At 38.4% G+C, this 19689-nt stretch overlaps 1 protein-coding gene across 4 annotated transcripts; it reads left to right on the top strand.

Annotated features, from left to right (window-relative positions):
* Positions 1 to 223: 223 nt before the first annotated feature.
* ASRGL1 (asparaginase like 1) lies at positions 224 to 19477 on the top strand. 4 transcript variants are annotated; one of them, XM_026845340.1, is made up of 7 exons: positions 224 to 244; positions 1104 to 1346; positions 4868 to 5010; positions 10062 to 10216; positions 14374 to 14492; positions 16442 to 16552; positions 19115 to 19477. In XM_026845340.1, the coding sequence occupies exons 2-7, from the start codon at positions 1160 to 1162 to the stop codon at positions 19348 to 19350; spliced, it is 951 nt and encodes a 316-aa protein (XP_026701141.1). In that variant the 5' UTR covers positions 224 to 244; positions 1104 to 1159; the 3' UTR covers positions 19351 to 19477. The 4 variants fall into 4 exon arrangements, with proteins under 4 accessions (XP_026701141.1, XP_026701140.1, XP_026701142.1 ...); XM_026845339.1 differs by lacking the exon at positions 224 to 244 and adding an exon at positions 322 to 1001; XM_026845337.1 differs by lacking the exon at positions 224 to 244 and having other exon boundaries at positions 1032 to 1346.
* The last annotated feature ends 212 nt before the right edge of the window (positions 19478 to 19689 follow it).

The raw sequence follows: 19689 nt of genomic DNA, 5'->3' as shown, positions 1-19689 counted from the left end.
AGGCTGAGTGGGGCCGGCGGGAGGGCGGGCAGCGCGGCGGGGCGCGGTCCGCGGCGGAGGGGAGCCCCTGCTGAGTGCTTCCTCCGTGAGCCGCCTCTCCTGACTCTGGCGGAGGGGGGGGGCGTAGCTACCGGTCGAAGTAACAAGGTGAAAGGCTTGGCTTACGGGATCCTTGGTGGAAATCGAGACGTTTCTGACCCACCTCGGGCTGAAACGCCCAAGCGGCACGGGCTGTCTCCAGCTGGTGCGTTCCCGCAGCCACCCTGGCAAGCGGGCCCCGAGGGCAAGAGCCGCTCCTGAGGCTGCGGGAATGCGAGGGACCGGGCTGTCAGGAGTGCAGGACTGTGGAGACTGGCTAAAGGGCTTGCGTGTAGGATGAGGGGAAAGCTGTTGGATTTTGTTCTTCACAGCCTCCAAAAATAGCTGGCCCTGAGAAATTCTTTTCACGTGGAGAACTTCCTCTGTGAGGTGCCCTAGATTTCGGTGGGAGATGAGGCTGCTTCTCCTTTGCCTTTTTCTGGAAGCAAAAACGTGTTTGCCATCACCAAAAATGTGTAGCAATAGTCCTCTTTGTTCACAGGAGGCTGTGAGCAGTAACAGCAAACTGTTGACTGCCAGGTTTGAATGCCTTGTTCTGTATAAAGTACAGAGTTTTGCAAGAGGTCAGAGGTTTGAAATTCAGGCAGTAAGGCTGGTTGAGCCGTTAGGTCAGGTCAGTCACTTGTTTTTATTGCTCGTTATATTACTGTACTCAACACAGTTACCCATCCAGTTAGCAGGATCAAGGGTTACTCGGGTGCTTATTTCTGTGTAACTTGTATCGCCAGACAGAGTTCATCCTAAATACTAACTTGGGCTGGAAGGGGCCTTCAGAGGCCACCTGGCCCAGCCTCCTGCTTAAAGCAGGCCTGACTTCAAAGTTGCCGTAAGTTGCCTGGGGCCTTCTCCAGTCCAGACTTGAATTAGGAACTCCTTCCCGTGAGTACTCAGCTTCCTGAAAGGTAAAGTGGTTGCAGTCAAACCGACTGTATCTGTTAACTAACTTACAGATCTCCCTCCATGTAGAAGGGAGCACATGCCAAAGACTTATCTTTCCAAAACAGGCTGATTACAAGAAACCTTCGTGCACATCTGAAAGCCTTGGGAGGAATTTGACAGGATGAAGCCTGTCATTGTGGTACATGGTGGAGCTGGCCGGATCTTCAAAGAACGGGAAGAGGGAAGTCGTACTGGTGTTGTCAGAGCTGCGCTGCGAGGTTATGGTATCCTGAAACAGGGAGGCAGTGCCTTAGATGCAGTTGAGGAGGCAGTACGATCAATGGAAGATGATCCTCATTTTAATGCAGGTAATTTTTCAAGAATTAAGTGGGTTTATAATCATCATGTATTTCAGGTGTTTTGCCCTGATGCTTCTGAAAATGCTGGCTTGCATTTTCTTTGAATTATGCACGTTGCAGTGGAGTAAATACTGGTGTCACAAAACAGTTTATTTCTCTTTATAATAAAATAGCATGATATGTGCCATAGTTTCTTGTGAGCACACTTAAGCAGATGAATTACTCTTTTTCTTATTTTTCAGTGGTTTACACCTGCCATTTCATTCTTGTGGTGCCATATTACTTTTCTGTAAATCTTTTGCTGTTACTGTGCAGTGTATTCAGTTTTATGACATGGACTCCTTAATGGAGTTTATTAATGTTTATGTTTAAGGCACTTGAATATAGCTTGCAGCAATGTTTAAGCCTTAATGCTGTACCTTTACCTATTGCCAGAGAAATGCTGTTTTAGGTGGTTTTATCTTAATGCTTGGAATTAGTGCTTTTGTAAACAATATTACACAAGTAATGGTATAAGAGTCATGAATTTATACAGTAAGGGTCCATAACTATTAACAATTAATGATAATTAATGTTAATATCAATAGTGGGATATGTTTCTCCCCTTTGTATGACCTCAAATTTATTATTTTGATGATTTGCAGTGAAAACGTTTCCCCACCCTCACCAAGGTATGTCAGGAATGAAACATGGAAAGAAAGACCTGTGTTGTTTTAGATAATAGAGCTATTAGTTATGTGCACACTTAGTTTGTAGAGATTTTTCTTGTTCCTTCTCACCTTGTAGTTGATAGTGGGGAAGAGCTTTTTTGCTTTGCATGAAAGTTGCAGTGTTTTGTTACTGACTTAGGTTGAACATCCTGATTTTTAGAGGAATCAAGCTGAACTTATGAAGCAGACTTAAGAGGTGTGGCGTGGGCTATTATATAATTAACATCAGGGTGGCATTCTCTCATTTTACTTCTACTTAACTGTACTTGAAGCCCTTGTTCAGGTTTGACTGTGCAGATCTAAATGGCAGGTAGTCTGTTAATCACTTACAGATACATCTAATTGTGTTAACACTCATTAGATACAGCTGCTCTTAGTAGCTGGCGAAAATGAGCTGAAAGTGATGTGAAGAGGGCGCTGATTGGAGTGGCTGTTTAAAACTCACTGTGTGGTATTTATATTTGTAAAAGAAAAATCAGGTTAACTGTAATATTTTCTAGAAAAACACAGACATTGCTAAGAGACAACAATAAAGGTTGGGAAGAATAGGCATAATGATGTGCCCTTTTTTGAATGATAGGGTTTAGCTATGCTGTGTAGATGCATCTTGATGTAGGCTTGGTGGAGAGGCTCAGAAGCTACATTGTTGTCTGAAACTACCATTTTAGTGCAGCACAATGAAGTCGTCAAGTTCTCCTTATGATGAGGAAGTGGCCTTAGTTATATTTCTTTCATGTGATCTCTTTGACTAGCAGTATTAACCAGCTTGGTGTGAATACTCCAGGTACAAGAACTGTCATTATAGTATCTTTGCACACTCTTCCCTGCAGCCTTTGCAGCACAGAGGACATATCTCAGTAACCCTCCTGTGATTTGGCTAGTCAGACACATTTGTTATTTGTGTCCCCATAGTTTTCCTGTCTTCTGTTGTGTGTCTGTTTTTTTCCCTGCCCTTTGCTTCACAATTAAGCCAGACTTTTTTTTTTTTTTTTTTTTTTTTTTTTTTTTTTTTTTTTTTTTTTTTTTAGTGCTGCTGACAATGGATACCATGGCAGTTAGTCCCTACCTTCCTGCTGGAAGGCAGATGAAAAGGCAGTCTGTAACCACAGAAGGAAGGATTCATCCAACCTCGGATAACCTGACATTTAGTATCTAGCCTTGCCATGGTGTTCAGACTTTCACAGTGGTCAGTGGGATGAGAAAGGGTATAGCTCTCTTAGGAAGTGGGATGAATTGCTCTTAGAGGACACCTGTCTCTCTTCACTAACTGTAAAAGGAGGCTTTTATAGGAAGCTGCCTTTGACTAGAGGAACTGTCCACAACTGTTTTTTGCTCAGGAAATTTTAGGAAATCCTAAAATGTATCCCATGAGAGGTGTCCAGTAGACACAGGATATTACTAATGCAGTGATGAAGAGGGCTCATAGAGCTTCCCCTGGAACCATGGTTCTGGTCACTGATATTTGAGAAGTGGGTACACTAGTTCTGGAATTTTGTGATCATGGTTAGAGAGTCTACCTTGTCAAGGGAAGCTAAAAGAGTATGGCAGAGTTTATCTAAGAAAACAAAAAAAGTCTTACTCCTTGCACCAGCATAAAGGAGAAACTGGAAGAATGATGTTAACACGGGTGGCACAAGGCAGTTACCTGTAAGCTCTTTACAGATCAGTGTAGTCTAGAAATTAACATGTTGTGAATGATGCAGGACTGAACTCTGGAATAGTTTATGCAGTGGGAGAGGTGCAAGAAATAACTTTTTGGGGGTGAGTTTTAGAGATTACAGGAGAGGGAGGATTACAGGATTTTGTTGCCTTCAGTAACAGGGGATTTAACTTCATATATTCAGGTCTGAAGCATATTGGTATAGAGGTCTTATGTCAACAGTTGTTAACAGTGGTTTCTGACTTGCTTTTAATGTTGGTTTAACAGAAATAAAAAAACTGTTTTAGCTCTGTACAATGTTCAAGTCGTTCCACCTGAACTGCTGTGTAAGTTTGCCATGTTCTGGGGTTTTTTTTTTTACCTTTTTAGGTTTAGTTTTCATCCTTATTAGCAAGGCTTGTACACTTGATGACTTAGAGTTGATTATTCCCCTGTGATACCAAATGAGACAATGCCAATAGGCTTTTTAAAAAAATGCCAATAACTGTATCTCATTAATTTTCAGTTGGGTTAGTGATAGCAGCAATAATTATAGAAGAAAATAACTACCTGGTGTTTCATTACTTTAATTTTTTAAAAATTCCTTCACCTATTGTTTTTATTCGGTAATGAAGAACTTGTTTTTTCAAGCTTTTGTTACAATAGTGAGCAGATGCTTAGTGTGCTCCACCAGTTTCGGCAGTTTCTTGGAATGCTGTGTGATGTTAATCTGTTGATAGGATTGAACACTATACTGTTTTGTTGGGTTATGGTGTATCTTCCTTTGGAAGAACTGTAAAGGTAAAATAGTTTTATGTGCACTTGAAGTGCTCTGGGGGATAAAGAATTCTGTTCATGATTGTTTGTCGTTTTAACTTTCATACCTAGTATGTCATTGTGGATGGGATTGGAAATGTGTTTTTCATCTTGTAAAAATAAACTCAATTTTAAAGTAGATGTTGTACCCTGTGAGGCTTCTGGTAATGGTTGGATTTTGTGGTTATATTCACCAGTGTTTCTGCTGTTTTGTTTGTATTCAGGAGACTCTTTCAATAACTCAAACTGGGAAGGAGAAAGTTTGCTTGATGACATCTAATAATTGAATCACATGATGGTTAGCTCTTAATGACTTCTTTCCCCTTCCTCCTTGATTTTTTTTTTTTTTTAAATTTTGTCTTTAGGCTGTGGATCTGTTCTAAATGAAAAAGGTGAAGTAGAAATGGATGCCATTATTATGGATGGAAAAAATTTAGACTCTGGAGCAGTATCTGCAGTTAAATGTATAGCAAACCCAATAAAACTTGCTCGACTTGTCATGGAAAAGGTATGCTCAGTATGTACTTGAGTATAAAACATTTTTTCCCTTCATCCAGTATATTGATACACCTCAATAACAATATTTGTGTAATGTTTTAAAGCAGGAAAGAAGGGAGAAATGGATGGTAGTGTTTGGCAACTGTGGTCATGACCATAAAGAACTTTTAAGTCTTTTTTGAGAGGTATTTATTAAAAATAGCATTCTAAGGAAGCATAAGTTCTACCATGCAATTGGAAGCTGAAGGAGCGATTGACCTGTACAAGTTGATTTCCTGTAGCTCCACAGCTGGTGTTCAAGATTTTAGGGGTTTTGTTTTTGTTCACTTGTTTTTTAAAGAGCTTGTAGCTGTCACTGATTCTTCTGTTTCATCTTGCAAGATTAAAGATGGATAATATACTGTTGCCTTTGCAATGACATGGAACTGAATTAAATGACCCAGTAACGTTATTTGGCCGTGTAACGCAGTCTTACATTGTGTGTTGTGACCTAATAAGATGGTAGCCTTAGTGCGAAGTTGTGGTCTTCCAGCAGTGGAAGGTAACATTAGCACTGTGTGATGGTGACAGATTTTTCCAAGAGAATCAAACTTGCCAGGACAGCAAAATGGTTATTACTTGACCTTCTACGTAAAATCGATCGTATGTTTCTCCACGAAAAAGTTCCTCTAATATCTGCCACAGCAAACTTCTTCTGTTTTTCAGAAATGATGCAACTGGTATGGTTCAGGATGGAGTAAATAATTTGTGATACGTGTATCAATTTTACCATTGCTAGACTGTGACAGTGATCAAAAAGTTTCTACTGTCTTTGGAGTTTACATTTTTCATCCTGCTAGTACAGCTGCCCCATAGTTGAAAAGGGTTCATATTTTCAAAAACACTTATTAACAAAGTGAATTTATGTTTCTTTAACTTTTCAAAATGACTTTTGAGGAAACAACATCTATTTGGTTATCTATAAAGATGATTGAAATGTAATTTGTCCTCAGTAGCCTCCAAAGAAGACAGGAATTAGTTTTGACCTTAATTGGAGTTATAGTTCTGCTTTTAAAATAAGAACTCTTCACGAAAGTCTTCAGTGTATATCTCCTAGCAAACAATGTTAAAACATGACAAATAAGCTTTTTGTTCCTTCAAGTAGGTTTTATTCTGTCATTTGTCTAGAACAAATAAATAACTATAGCTGGTAGACAGCTTCACAAGACGAAATTTTTCAAAATCTGAGAAAGTAGGTGGAGGGTTGGGGGAGAGATGTCTTCTAGCATGTTGGGGGAGAATGTTGTATTTTATTTATTTCCATATATAACTTCTTTTTAATGTTCAATTTTTTTTGTCGTTGTTGTCTATGACAAAATCCTACTTAAGTTAACAAGAATGAAGTCAAAACAACACTTGGTTTTCGAGAATATAACTTTCCAAAGTGTTTTTTTAAAAAAACCCAAACAAAAACCCTTATTCTTTGTCTTGTCTGTTAGAAGATCTTTCTCATCTGTTACAAGGTTTTATCAGTCTGTGGTGCTTCTGGTGCTCAAAAGTATTGAGGCTAATAACTTTGAAAGGAAATTGTAAAATCCAATCGTACACACCAAGTATAATGGTGTAGTCCTAAAATCACGAACTTTTGAGGTAAAATGTATTACTCTTTGCTCAGATGAAAAAAAAAATTCTGTGTAGATGACAAAGTTGAAATGTAAATCCTGGCCTGAATTGTTTGATATATCTTGAGGTGAGTTTCTACTGTTTCTCCATCAGGTATTGTAAATGGGAATAACAGCTTGTGTTCCTTTTCTGTTCATCTTGGACAGGAATTTTGGGACACCAACCCAGGCTGTGTCTCAGTACATTTCAGAATGTATTTTGTTTTGGTTTACTCTGCATAATTAAAAAAAAAATTAATTCAGTGACCCATGGGTAATAAGAATGTAGTTTTCCTGGGCTCCTAAGCATGTTAGGATGCTTATTTCCCAGTGGATTTGAGATGCTTCACTGCCTTAAGTAATTTTGCAATATGCAGCTCCCAAAACCAAGCAAACAAACAAAAAATATGCTCCCCAACTGCTTGTAACTTTCTGTATTTCCAGTACTGTTATGGAACAATATGGGCTCCATCTGGTGGCCAGAGTAGCTCGTCTAGACTGTTGCTGTGCATTTGTCCTGTGTGCTGTCACATTCTTACTGGGCTTAAACTTGGCCAGATTCATGAAGAAAGGGCACCAGAATAATTGCCATTCATGATTTACTATGCTAGTGAACGCGATAGCCTCTAGAGATAGAAGGCTTTTAATGCATTAACTAATTGAACAAATCCTTGAGAAAGCAGTTAAATTCCTGTTGAATTCCTGTTTGTAGTGAATAAAAATAGACTAATACATTGAAATGGTGTGCTTTTTTTTTCAAATGGGGCATGTACATCCCCCACAGCTCCAGCACTTCATTAGATGAGTGTCTCACGAATATTAGAGCACTGATTCATTGGTATACATTAACTATATTTATGTTTTCCCCTACTGTATCATTCAGCCCTTCACATTACGCAAAAGAAAATTTAGCTAAGGACATAGACTTCTCAAGGCAAAAGTGCAACTTCTTGCTGTGCTTTGTGCACTGCCAGGATTGTTAAACAAAGCACAGTGATGGTCTGAAGTTTAGGCCAGCTGCAGAAATTCGGGGGATTTTCTCTTCCTAGTTTCCCATGAAATTAACTAAACTTGCCAACATTTGTTGTTTGTTAATAAGATTTCTGGAACCCTTTTTCTTTTTTTTTTTTTTTTTTCCCTTTTGGATTACTTTGTATAAATGTGTCTCAGAAAAATTAGTCACTTAAAGTTAGCAAACATATTCATGAAACTGTAGAAGAAGACTGAGACAGAAAAATATGCTTTTGGGTTGTTTGGCAATGTTCTACCAGCTCTTTTGATTGACAAGTTATATTGAAGAGAAAACCAAATAAAATTCTCCTTAAGATACCTTCTTTTCAGTGATGACTACAAAAAAAATCCCCAAACAAACCAAAACTAAAAACCAACCCCAACAAACAAAAAATCCCTTATCGTGGAAGCTTATTTTAATATATGCAAGTATTTGTTGTGTGTGCAGCTCAGGAAGGTGGGTGTGTTATCAGAATCTGTATATGGGAGGGAACCCTTTGGAAAAGTTTAAGAAATAACTTCCATTTTTAAGAATAAAACTGATTTGTTTAAAAAAAAATTTAAATGATGATATAGAGTCTTCTTCTGATACAGATAAATCAAAGTTCAATGTATTTCCTAAAAAATCCAAAACAAACACCCCCACCCCCTCAAAAACCAAACCCATCCCAAAACCCAAACCCAATTCGAATTATTGGATCGTGTGCTTTTGGTGGCTTAGTGGCAGAGGGGGGCAGTATTGCACAAAGAAGTTGACTTTCAAGTTGAAGAACGCTAGCTTTGTTAGCAATGGGTAGGTCTTCTGTTGTCTGGTAACAGCACTCAGCATGTAAGCCTGTTCTCTAATCTTTGACATATACAGAGGACTTCTTTATTATTGTTTCCTAAAGCAATACTCTCAGGAATTGAGGACTTAATTTTTCATTAAAAAGGCATTTAAATTTTCAAAAATGTTTGAAGTGAGGGCCACAACATCAGGAATGTTTCTAAAGTGTGGTCACATTTCCCACTTCTGTAATGGTTTGAAGGGGTTAGTGCAGCAGCTCTAATAGGCTTAAGCAGAGATCAGTGTCTGCAGTTTGGGGAGAGATTCGGCTGGAATCCTTTAAAACAATGCAGTGCTATGTGTTGGTCATGGTAGTGATTGCTTGTTGTTGCTTTAGAAATCAACAGAAGTTACTGGTCTGCAGCATCATAAAAGTCTGAAGTTTTAAAACTGTGAATGTCCTGTGGAATGCAGCATGACACAGAAATACCCAACCTCTGGTGTCCTCGCTTCAGGCTGAGAGCTGAGTATGTGCCACTTCAGGGCCCTGCAAGGCTCTGCAGGTCTGCTGCCTCCAGCATCACCTGGTTCTGTTTTCTGGACCTCAGCTGTACCCATATGCTGTGCTGCTGCATGGACATAAAAGCTTGCTTGAAGTTAGGTGCTGTGTTCTGAAATGACTCCATACTGTATAGTCAGACTACTGCTTCTCCAAAAACTCCCTGGGCTCTAATGAGCAATTAATAGCTGTGTAGTGGTCTAAGAACTCTATGCCTGTTTTTGGACCCAGATTTTAGAGGAAAAAACCCCGTATTTTAGAATTCCTACTAAGGTATAAGGATTAATGAAACAAATTTATCTGGCAAGTTTCTCTAAAATATGAATTAACCAAGCTGTACAGACTGAAGCATGGATTTAATTAAAATCTGGTTTAAGTGCTGTACTAAATAAAGGACTCAAAGTAGAGCTTCAAATGTTGTTAGAAGAGAACAAATATGTTTTTGTCAAACCTATAGATCAGTATTATGTTCTTAAATTTGAAATTCTGTGTCTTTAAGTGTTGCAGCTAGTTGAACGAAATACTTAAAATGGTTCAGCTGATGTTAAGCATTTTAGTGTATGATATTTGCATTTTTTGGTTGTTTTATGAAGTGTAATACAGTCAGAGAACAGGAATTTGTTTACTGTTCTTCTGAGTAAAATCCTTCTAGATCTCTTAGTGAACTGGACAAAACAGGTAGTGATTTGGTGCTTGACTAGAAACAGTATGAAGAAGTTGCTCACAAATTAGCAAAAGAGCAAATTTACCAATTTTTCTTCTCCTGTTATAATAAGTATTAAATATGTAAATGCAATTGTATTCTGCTACTGGTGAAGGTTTCGTAGATTCATAGAATACCAGGTTGGAAAGGACCTCAAGAATCATCTGGTCCAACCTTTTTTAGCAAAAGCTTGTGTTTTGGAGAGCTGAAAATTTTTTCAGCTAGTGAAAGAGAGGGATATAGGCATAGAAATCTAGAAAGTCTAAAAATAAAATTAGAAATTTTCTCTGTGAGGATACTTCTAAAAAGAGTGATTATACAAAACTACTGAGTACGAGGCAAAACAAGAATTGTCAATGAATCTCTTGTCTGTCTTCTGCAGACGAAGCACATGCTGCTGACTGACCGTGGTGCACACCTGTTTGCTCAGGCCATGGGTATTCCTGAGACTCCAGGGGAGAAACTCATAACCGAGAGATCCCGGGAGAGATGGAAGAACAATCTTGAGCCAGATTCCAACCCTCAAGAATTTCAGAAGTAGGGTTTTTGTAAAATATTTTTTCTTTTTTAATTCAGGTAATTTAATTTGTGCTATCAGTTCAGACAAAAAAAACACCCCAAACCACAAAGGTTGTGTCTCAATCACAGACTTGAGAATACTTCAGTTCTGGGTGTTGCATGGTTTGATACAGTCTTCACAGTATGCCCTTAGTGAAGGTAATAAAAAAATCAAGCTTCTGATTTTTCAAAATCAAGTAAGTGACTAGAACAAATTTGGGCAAATTTGATGCTTAAGAAGATTGTCAGTTGCTTTGATATAGCATAGGGTTTGTGGCATTAATGGAGGGCAAAGTTAGAACTTGTTACTGCTCTTAAAATCACCAGTTATAGAAGTACATAGAGCAGCTTTAACCAACAGTAGGCATCACTTTGTAGAGTTCTATTCTGTGGAGAACTGTGATCTCCAGTCCACATTTTAAAAGAAGTCCATGAAAAAAAGTAAAATTAATAAAGCAGATCTTGGTTAAGGAGATGATTGGATTTGTCCTTACACTGGATTAGGTAGTTAAATAAAATCAGATTTTGACCAGTAACTCCTGAGTGCTGAATGTAACTGTTGGTTATTGTAGATAGGAATGAAAAAAAGAAGTTCTGTGTAGTGGTAGGTGTGAAAAGAGATGCTGCTGAATGGTGTTGCACAACAGCAAAACAAAAGTCACTTGAAAAATAAGGAAGTCTCATACAAAGTAGAGAGGATGGTGGGGGTGGACATGAAAGGAAGGAAAATCCTCAGGTGTCAAAAATGTTTTTTATGCCTGTGAGGCATAAATACTAAGTTGCTTTGAGCTTCCACTTGTACATCAGTGGTTGTGGCATAGGAAAACATTGTATTTATTACATTACCTAAATGCTGTATTACATGTTGTTCATCTGTTCTGTGAAATAGTAGTAATGAGAGAAGCAGAGCTGAAAAATTTGTAGGTCAGAAGAAGGTTCTTCTGTGGGCATGTTAATTAAAGTCCATGAGCTATAAACTACAAGCTATATGTTACTTTCAGTAAATTGCTAGAAGGAAAAATAAATTAATGAGGCAAGTGTATATATTGTCTTGTAAACAAAGTGAAGTTGTTCCTTGACCATAAGGTCTCAGCTGTAGTTCATCTTGTATCCAGTATAGGCTTTCTTTTGATCCATGGTCTATCCAAGAACTGTGTGGTATTATAATTCATTATGAAGAATTTTGAGGATGTCATAGCCTCTACTGCCAATTGGTCTCCTGAATATGTAAGTTGGAATAGCATGGCATCTGAATCTCCATTCATTCTTTATAACTGCTAATTTTTATTTTTTTTTTTCTTATAACAGTGTTAGGCATCTTCAATTTCAGCATTGTCTTGTTCTGGAATATCTGATAATAGAAGGCTTGTGTATTTCTGAAGGGCTCCAAACTTTTTCTTGTCTTGGCCACACTGTTCTTTTTCTGACAACTAGTGCCCAAAATGTCAGCACAAATTCACAAAGTTGAAAACAGGTCTTTTTTAATGAAAGCTCATTTGTTCCTGTATCACATGTGGAATGTTCTTTTTCCCTGTTATGTCCACAGTGATTATGCAGAAACTTGCCTGAGGTGAGCAGACAGAAGGTGAAGTAGCATTAGTCAGAGGCAACATAATACCAGATCATACTGGGAATTTGAAGGCTGGCGTGTACTTTACTTCCAGTCCTCTGGTCCTAGCAATGTTGGAAACCTTGGGGGTTCACAGCATTCCAAGGAAAGTTTGGTGTCTCCAGAAGAGAGACGGCTCTCTTCTGCCAGTTAGAAGCCTGCATTCATTTGTGCTAAAAGCTTATGATTCCATTGTATGTACAACATAGCATCTTGTACACCTTTTGCTAAGAATAATGTGTGGTTTGTTTTCAGTCTCTCACGCCAAAGAATCTGACCATACCTTTGTCAAGAATTGCTGGAGATTACCTCAGAACCCCACCGAAAGGGAGTTGAGTCTAGCCATCAGGTAGCAGACAGGCTACTAGCCCCTCTGAATCACAGTGCAAGAGTAACTTGAGGAGGTATTAATTAACAAGGACCCTGACAGCAGTCAACGGAAAACGCTACTACTGATGAAGGCTAAGAGATGAAATAGCAGATGTCTTATTAATTGAATGGAGATAGAATGAGTACATGTAACTTCATGGGTGCTGAATAATGGGATTTAAACAAAAGGGAATTAACAGATCTAAGTGATCTGTATCACAGTATATGTAGTACATAAGAATAATTATTGATTGAATAAAATCATTACTACCAATAGCATCCTCTTGTATACTGCAGGTACTTGTTGAGGTTCTTGCTACTGTCACTAACTAACAATAGAGGGATGATTATAATATGTCTCTATTTAGTTTTGCCAGCCTTGGTAATGTTTCTGAGTCAACTAGCTATGAGACAGATTGTTTATATCTTCTTTGCCTTTGTTCTGAAGATGAACAAAGAGAACATGTGACACTGAAGCAATAAAAAATTTTAAAGGGACAGTAAGAAGTAAGAGTGTAGTTGTCTGTTTGCTCCACTGCAGAAAACGTATGTTGGACACATTCACTTTGATATTTACTGTCGCTTTGAGCTCTTGTACCAAAACAGATAGCTGCTGTGTATGTGATCTGTGTACTTTCATTATTCTCACAGTTGCTTATGGTAAATACATACCTAGGAAAATGTCCATCTGGACACACCTTCCTTAATCTCTCAGGAGTATCTAACTTTAGTTGGTTGAAGGGTGCCACATGAGTGTGCGATTTATTAATATTCTTTTCAGCAAATCATTTGTAACAGATGGATGGGTGGGAAGCCCATCTGCACCATCATATCAGTTTGAGATGAGGTCTGTCTCCACGTAAATGTTAGAGCAGTTTGTAAGGTCTGTGATTCATCAGTCAACTTTGAATTGCTGTGAATGAAGTGCAGGGACTGACAGTATGGTATTTTATATAAGCAGGAGGGAACAGGAAGTTGGTTATCTGAGAAATTGACTGTGGGTTTCACGGTACACAAAGACTTTGACTTAATTAGCTCAGATTTTGTGGGACTACAGAGAGACCCTCACCAGTGCCCAGGCAACTTCCAACGTTACTTCTGTTCCAGTCACCTGTTGGGCAGTGAATTCCTGAAGGCTTGTTACAAGTTCATTTCTTGTATGGAGGGATTTAGATTTTTTTTTGGTACACCTCTCCTGGCCGTATACTGTTTTATGTTCCTACATGAATTGCCAAAATTGGTATATGTGGACACTTCAGACTGTTGCTTCTCAGTAATGTCTTGCTTCTCAGAGCAGCAACTGTAACAGTAAGTTACAATAGCCTTTTTTTTTCTCTTAGATGAATACTCATGTTTATTTTAAGCAGCCTATTATATATGACTTCTCTGTGCTGAAGAAATAAAGCAGTACTTGAGACTTCTATTTTTTCTTCAGCGCATGAAGATTTTTAAGCTGATGTGTGGTTTCAACAGATGCTACTGGCCAAGTGATTTAAACCTCAAGATTGCATAGCTACAAAGTCGAAATATGCATTAATAATGCGTTATGAACAATACTAGTTGAAAGGCGCTTTTTTTTTTTTTTTTTTGTGGCACTCAAACACTTAGAGGAATAAGGAAGAGGAAAGAGGAGGAACAGGAAGGAAATGATTCAGTGCATACATAACATTACTGTCCTTTTCTGTATTCACTCATTTAAGTGCATTGTCATTAATTCTAGTCAACCTCCTGTTGAGACGGTGGAAACAATTCTTGTATCTTTGAGTTGCTGTTTAGGGGATAGTTGTTGTGTCAGGTATGTCACAGCCAAAAAAATACTTCAGAATTATGATGGCTAGAAATATTTCCTACCTGTGTTCTTTTGTTTTGTGGGGTTTTTTATTTCCCCAAGTCAAAGCTTCGATGCTATGGAAGTAAACAGGTCATGGGGGGAGATAAAAAAAAAAAAAGGCATGTTTTTCTACTCTAAAGCTGTGAGAATTGTCTGTTGCTTGTTATTTTTGTAATGAGAAGCATGGAGAAAAATAACTTTATGATGAGCAGTGATGTTTTTTTTGTAGTAATCTTTTTTTTTAAAGCTACCTGGAAAATAAATGCAACATGCTTTGGCAGGTATGCTTTAATTCAAGCTCATTTTGTGAACTGTTTTTCTTGGCAGAGACCTTGGAACAGTTGGTGCTGTTGCTATAGACAGTGAAGGAAATGTAGCTTGTGCAACATCCACTGGAGGACTCTCTAATAAACTGACTGGCCGTGTTGGTGACACAGCATGCATAGGTACGGGGTGTGGGGTCTTGCCTCTTATTTTTGAAGGTGTCTCATTTAAAGAAAGTTAAAAAAAAAAGTATTACACATTCTCCTTTTCATTACTGAAATGAAACATGAATTCTGGTACATCTGAAATGGAGGTCTAACATTCAAATGTGCCAAAGTTCAAGCTCCTTAACACCACATAGAGATTATAGGTAAAGATTGATAGAACAGGTGTAGTGCTGTGATTATTATCATCATCCAGCACTTTCCTGTCTGGAGAATGGGGATGGAAGATTCTTTTTTCTGTCCTGTCCTGAATGCTAACTTTTTTTTCTGTGTTGCCATTCTGTTCATTCCAATAAAGCTCTCCTTTTGTACATCTATGCTTACAGCTATGTCAAAAAATGTAGCCTGTTCCATATGAAGGTGCTGTTGTCTTGATACTTAAGAAAGAAAGTGTAATTGTAATTACTGTTTGTTATATCAGTGAGCCAAAGTTGTAAAATGACTGGTGACTTTGAGTAAATTCCTGTTCTTAGAGAGCCCTGATAAGACTGCCTCAGAGCCTAATAGATGCGGTGTGGAATAAAGGAAATATTTTAAGAGATCTCTTATCCAAGTATAAAGAGACACTTGAAATCCTTTTCCCAGACCTCTTCCTCTCATGGGACAGACCCATTTGATTGCTTCAGGGTTCTACCATACAGTTGGGATTTGGAAAATAATTATTTTTAGTAAAACATGTTCCAAACTCAAATAGCACTGCTGTTGGCAGTACACAATTATTTTAAAACTAATATGAACCTTTTCTCACACCCTAAATTGCTAATATTTTGGTACCCTCTGTACTTTGACTGATTTTCAGCTTCATTTCTCACTGCAGCCTTCTGACTGCAAATGTCCTTCTCTTATGTAGGTTATGTTCAGGTCTCCTATAGTATGGGTCATAGGTCTGTGAAGGACAAGTGAAACTGGGCACTGCTGAGCATATCACTTGAAATTGTTGCTCTTACTCTGGCCTTGGATACAGAAATGCTAGCTGTCCTTTTAAATATTAGAGCCTTTTGAAAAGGGGCTTTGACAGACTGATTATGGCAGTGTTTTTTCATGTGTAAATTGGGGTCCATTGAAAGGGTCTGATTTGATCAAGAAAGTACAGAAGGGAAGAAACTTCGATTGCTTTTCTATGCCTCCCTCCCCTCTGCTAGTACCTTGTTTTTAATGCTGTGGCACATTCTTCCCCAGCTCCTGGGAAATATTTTTCTTAGGAGATGTGCTAGAAACATGGGTGTTGAGCAAGCAGAAGCTTGGTGGAGAACAGGGTGTGGAATGTACCAACAAAACAAGAATGGGAAGAAATAAAAAGGGGAGGGGGATGGGAAGTTCAACAGAAGAAACACTCTGCTTGTGGTGAAGACTTGAAAAATTCTTCAGGGGTGCTTCATGATGTGCTTCACTAGAGCCCAGGCTCTTCACATCTCTTATCTGCTTTTGCTCTTGCAGATAACTTCCCCTCAAACTTTGGTCAATTTACCAATGTCTTCACAAGATCTTCCTTCGTATCTTCTCAGTTGGTAATGTTGTGTGACCTGGTGTTCTGCATCCCATTGCTGTCTTGCTGACTCTCAGTGTACTGTCTCCTGCTGTTCTGGAAAATATTTTTGCCCATTTCTGTGAAGTGTTGGCCTATTTCTGCTTCTTGTACCACAAGCAGATCACTAGTCTTCTAGCTCTCTCAACGTGGCGACTGACTTCAACTCTTGTTGATCTCTTCCATATATTTTACTACTTAAACTGAGGCAGACATGAGAAAGAAGTTTGTTACTGACACTTTGCTCCCAGAAGTGCATGGAACTGCTGGACCTCTAGAAAGAAATGTTTAGTACCTATTTTAAACAATGCAGAGCTTGTAAATTGTTTTTAGAGTATTGCCTTTTTTTTTCCCCCCACCCCCCACCCCACCCTCTGGAAAGGAAGTGGAGGTTATGCTGATAACCATTCTGGTGCCACTTCAACCACAGGACATGGGGAGAGCATTATGAAGGTGGTCTTAGCCCGACTGATCCTCTACCACATGGAGCAAGGTATATGCCAAACTTCTGTAAGCTGGAATAATGAGGATAGGAAATGTTGCTTAATGACAGGTTTCAGTTTATGTACTGTCACCCTAGAACAGCAGTCGGAAGAGTTGCTACTGGGGGTATGTGGATGGGTCACTTCTTTTTAAAAACAAAACAAAGTGCTGAAGTATTAATAAAGCTAAAATAGCCTTAAGTAGGCAGAAATATCTGTGCTGCTTGATGTTTAATCATGCTTTAGATCAATATACATTGAAAGACAATATTGTCTACTTTGTTCAACTGAAGTTCTCTTTAATAAATTTTCCCAATCTGAAACTAAAATTCTGTGAACAAAGACATAGAAATGAAGTAAAAGCAAGATATATTTAAGGAAGCAGTAGGGGAGAACTAGAGATAGATAATCAGAGTCGTAATGAGAAAGCATGGTATATCACTTTTCCAATAAACTGTAAAGATCTTTATTTTAACAACTCTGATTATAGCAACAAAAATACTTTTAAGGTATTTTAACTATGATTTACATTTTCATTTTGTTTTGGAAAATACACTAAACTGACTGGGTGGGTATGTGGTAAACAGCTGACAGTATATCTTATGTGACTGTAATATAATCTGACTGTGGGATGACCCTTTGGAGCTTTACCTTCATGAGTTAGTCTGTCATCTAAACCCTTGATTATATTACAGCCTGTAAACATAGCCAGACAACATACTTGTATTGCATGCAGTTGAAGAACCATTAATATAGATATCACCATTATTTTTAGAAAGCGGTAGCTTTTGGGCAGTACAGTGTAACTTGTTTTTAGATCAACTGAACTGGAAATAGTTGGAAAACTTTCAATTTACATTTTTCATTGGAGAAGCAGTAAGTAGAGAGACAAGTAACAGCTGAGAATATTTTTATTACACTTTATAGAGCTGTTTGCATGTAACGGATGTATTTCTCTGTATATCTCTTGGCTAATGTCATTGTTTCAGCATAAAATACAACCTACAGATCATTTTCCAAAGATCTAACACACATTATGATCTCCCCTTACTCTCTGTATTATGTCCCATGCAATTTGTGAATGCCCTTCTAAGCTCTGTTTAGTTTAAACTGCAAACCAGTTTGTTCTCTGTCTTGAAGTTAACTGCATTGCAAAACCTATGCATTGATAGCAGTTATCTGGCTTGTGATAAATCAGTATGAAAGGCAAATGAGGCTGAAATGGAAAAGTTTTTTTTAAAAAAAAAGAAAATGAACCCACACGTGTGCCCGTTTAATTGGTTTGCACTTGTTCACCCTGCCCATGCTTGCTCTACCTTCATTCATCCTGCCCAGAACTGTAATTCATCTGCCAGGAAAATACGTCAGCAATAGACATTTTTTTTCCCCTATGTTTCCATGAAGGTGCTAAAAACAAACCCTCAAGTTATTATAACTTTCTGAGTCCTTGAACAGTCAATTGAAGTTGCTCTTTCATAATTCTGTTCAGCTATTCAGTAATTCATATATCTTTTGGACCAATGCTGAAAAATTTACTTTGGTATTTCAGGAGTGAATTACTTTGCCGGTCTTAACAGCTGTTAGAATCTCTGTCTTACGGTGGCAGCTGTTGTCTTGATGAAAAATCAAACAGTGAAATACTGACCCTTTGAAGTTAGTGCCACTGACTTGAATAGTCACAGTGTCACCCGTAACGTCAGAGAAAGGAGCTTTATCCTGTCAGTCACCAGTGCTGTGAATAATTCTGACTCTGTTGGTTTTGTCTGGTTTTAACTCAAAATTTGCAGGGAAGGCATGAAGGTCAGTTTTTGTTCTGCAGCCTTAGCTGCATAACATTACTGGTGGTATATATCTTGGAACAATTAGGCTCACCCAACTGCATTCCTGAATATATATTCAAACTTGTAGTGAACGAAATTCTGTGGCTGTTACAGGCCTGTGTGTATGATGTACAAATTAACATTATTTAGAAAATACTCCTGTTTATAAAGTTTGCTGGTCCTTTCTCTGATGTCTAGTACGTTGAGTCCTCATCTTGCCTGATACTTTCAGAAGTTTCAGGAAGAGTAATGCTGATGTCTGCTTTTGATAAATTATGACAATGGGAAGTATGTGCTTTGAGCTCTGTTACAGCCCATGGACTTGGAACGTAGGTGATGACTGAAATTTTTTATTGTTTTGATGTGTGTGAGTTGTTGGTTTTTTTTTTTTCAAATTGTAAGTGCTTCAGACCTAGCTTGTGACAAACCTTTGGAAAGCTTCCAGGCTGGCATTTTTCCCTTCAAATTGTGGCATAAGAAATGTTGTGTCTTGAACATAGAGTTGATGAGTTAGTCTATATCAAATACTGAAAATGAATCTATTTAAATCCTGTCTTTGTAGTAGCACCATACCATTAGCAGCTATTAGCAACTGTCCAGAGCAGTTTCTTTGCCACACTAGAAATTTCTTGCCAATTTAATTGAGGGAGGAATTAGATTTGGCTGGGTCCACAGGGAGGGGTGAAACTTGAAGGGAATTTTAAGACTTATTTCAAGACAGATACCATGAAGTTGTCTTGTTCTTCTTTTCAGGAATGTCACCAGAGATGGCTGCTGACACTGCATTAGACTACATGAAGATACGAGTTGGGGGCTTGGGGGGTGTCATTGTTGTTAACAATTCAGGAGAGTGGGCAGCAAGGTTCTCCACCAAGCAGATGTCCTGGGCTACTGTAAAGGATAACCAGCTGCATTATGGGATTTATGCTGGGGAAAGGCATACAAAATCTGTTGATGAAGCACTTGCATCTGAAAGTGAGGGATTCTGAGAATAAAGAAACATCGACAGAGGAAGAACGAAGATCCAATTTTGCTGGGGGACAGTGACAGTTGATTCATCTTTCTGAAAGAGATCTGTACTTTTAGTTCACAGGCATTACCTCTAAATAAGTCAAATCTGGACATAGTTCTTCAGTGGTCATGGATATATGTATAGTGTTTATTAATATCTTTGGGGAGTTGGGACATCCTCCTTTTCTAGATAAGAAGGAGAATTGTCAGTAGGCTTCTTGGTTAGCATGCCTTAATTCTCCATTAAAGGGAGCCTCTGAGTTTCAGTGTTAGAGGAACTCCTTTCCAGGCCCATTCTCAGAGGTTGCGGCCAGGGT

The sequence above is a fragment of the Athene cunicularia genome (assembly GCF_003259725.1).
Source record: "Athene cunicularia isolate RWA chromosome 3 unlocalized genomic scaffold, athCun1 chr3_part1, whole genome shotgun sequence".
Taxonomy (NCBI): domain Eukaryota; kingdom Metazoa; phylum Chordata; class Aves; order Strigiformes; family Strigidae; genus Athene; species Athene cunicularia.
This window is presented reverse-complemented; position numbering and strand designations above follow the sequence as displayed.

Bases quoted from the DNA above. Each gene is read 5' to 3' on its own strand.
- ASRGL1 (XM_026845340.1), top strand. From the start codon at position 1,160: ATGAAGCCTGTCATTGTGGTACATGGTGGAGCTGGCCGGATCTTCAAA. The intron at 5,011-10,061 runs GTATGCTCAGTA...TGTCTTCTGCAG, and splicing joins CTCGACTTGTCATGGAAAAG to ACGAAGCACATGCTGCTGAC. The intron at 10,217-14,373 runs GTAGGGTTTTTG...TTTTCTTGGCAG, and splicing joins AACCCTCAAGAATTTCAGAA to AGACCTTGGAACAGTTGGTG.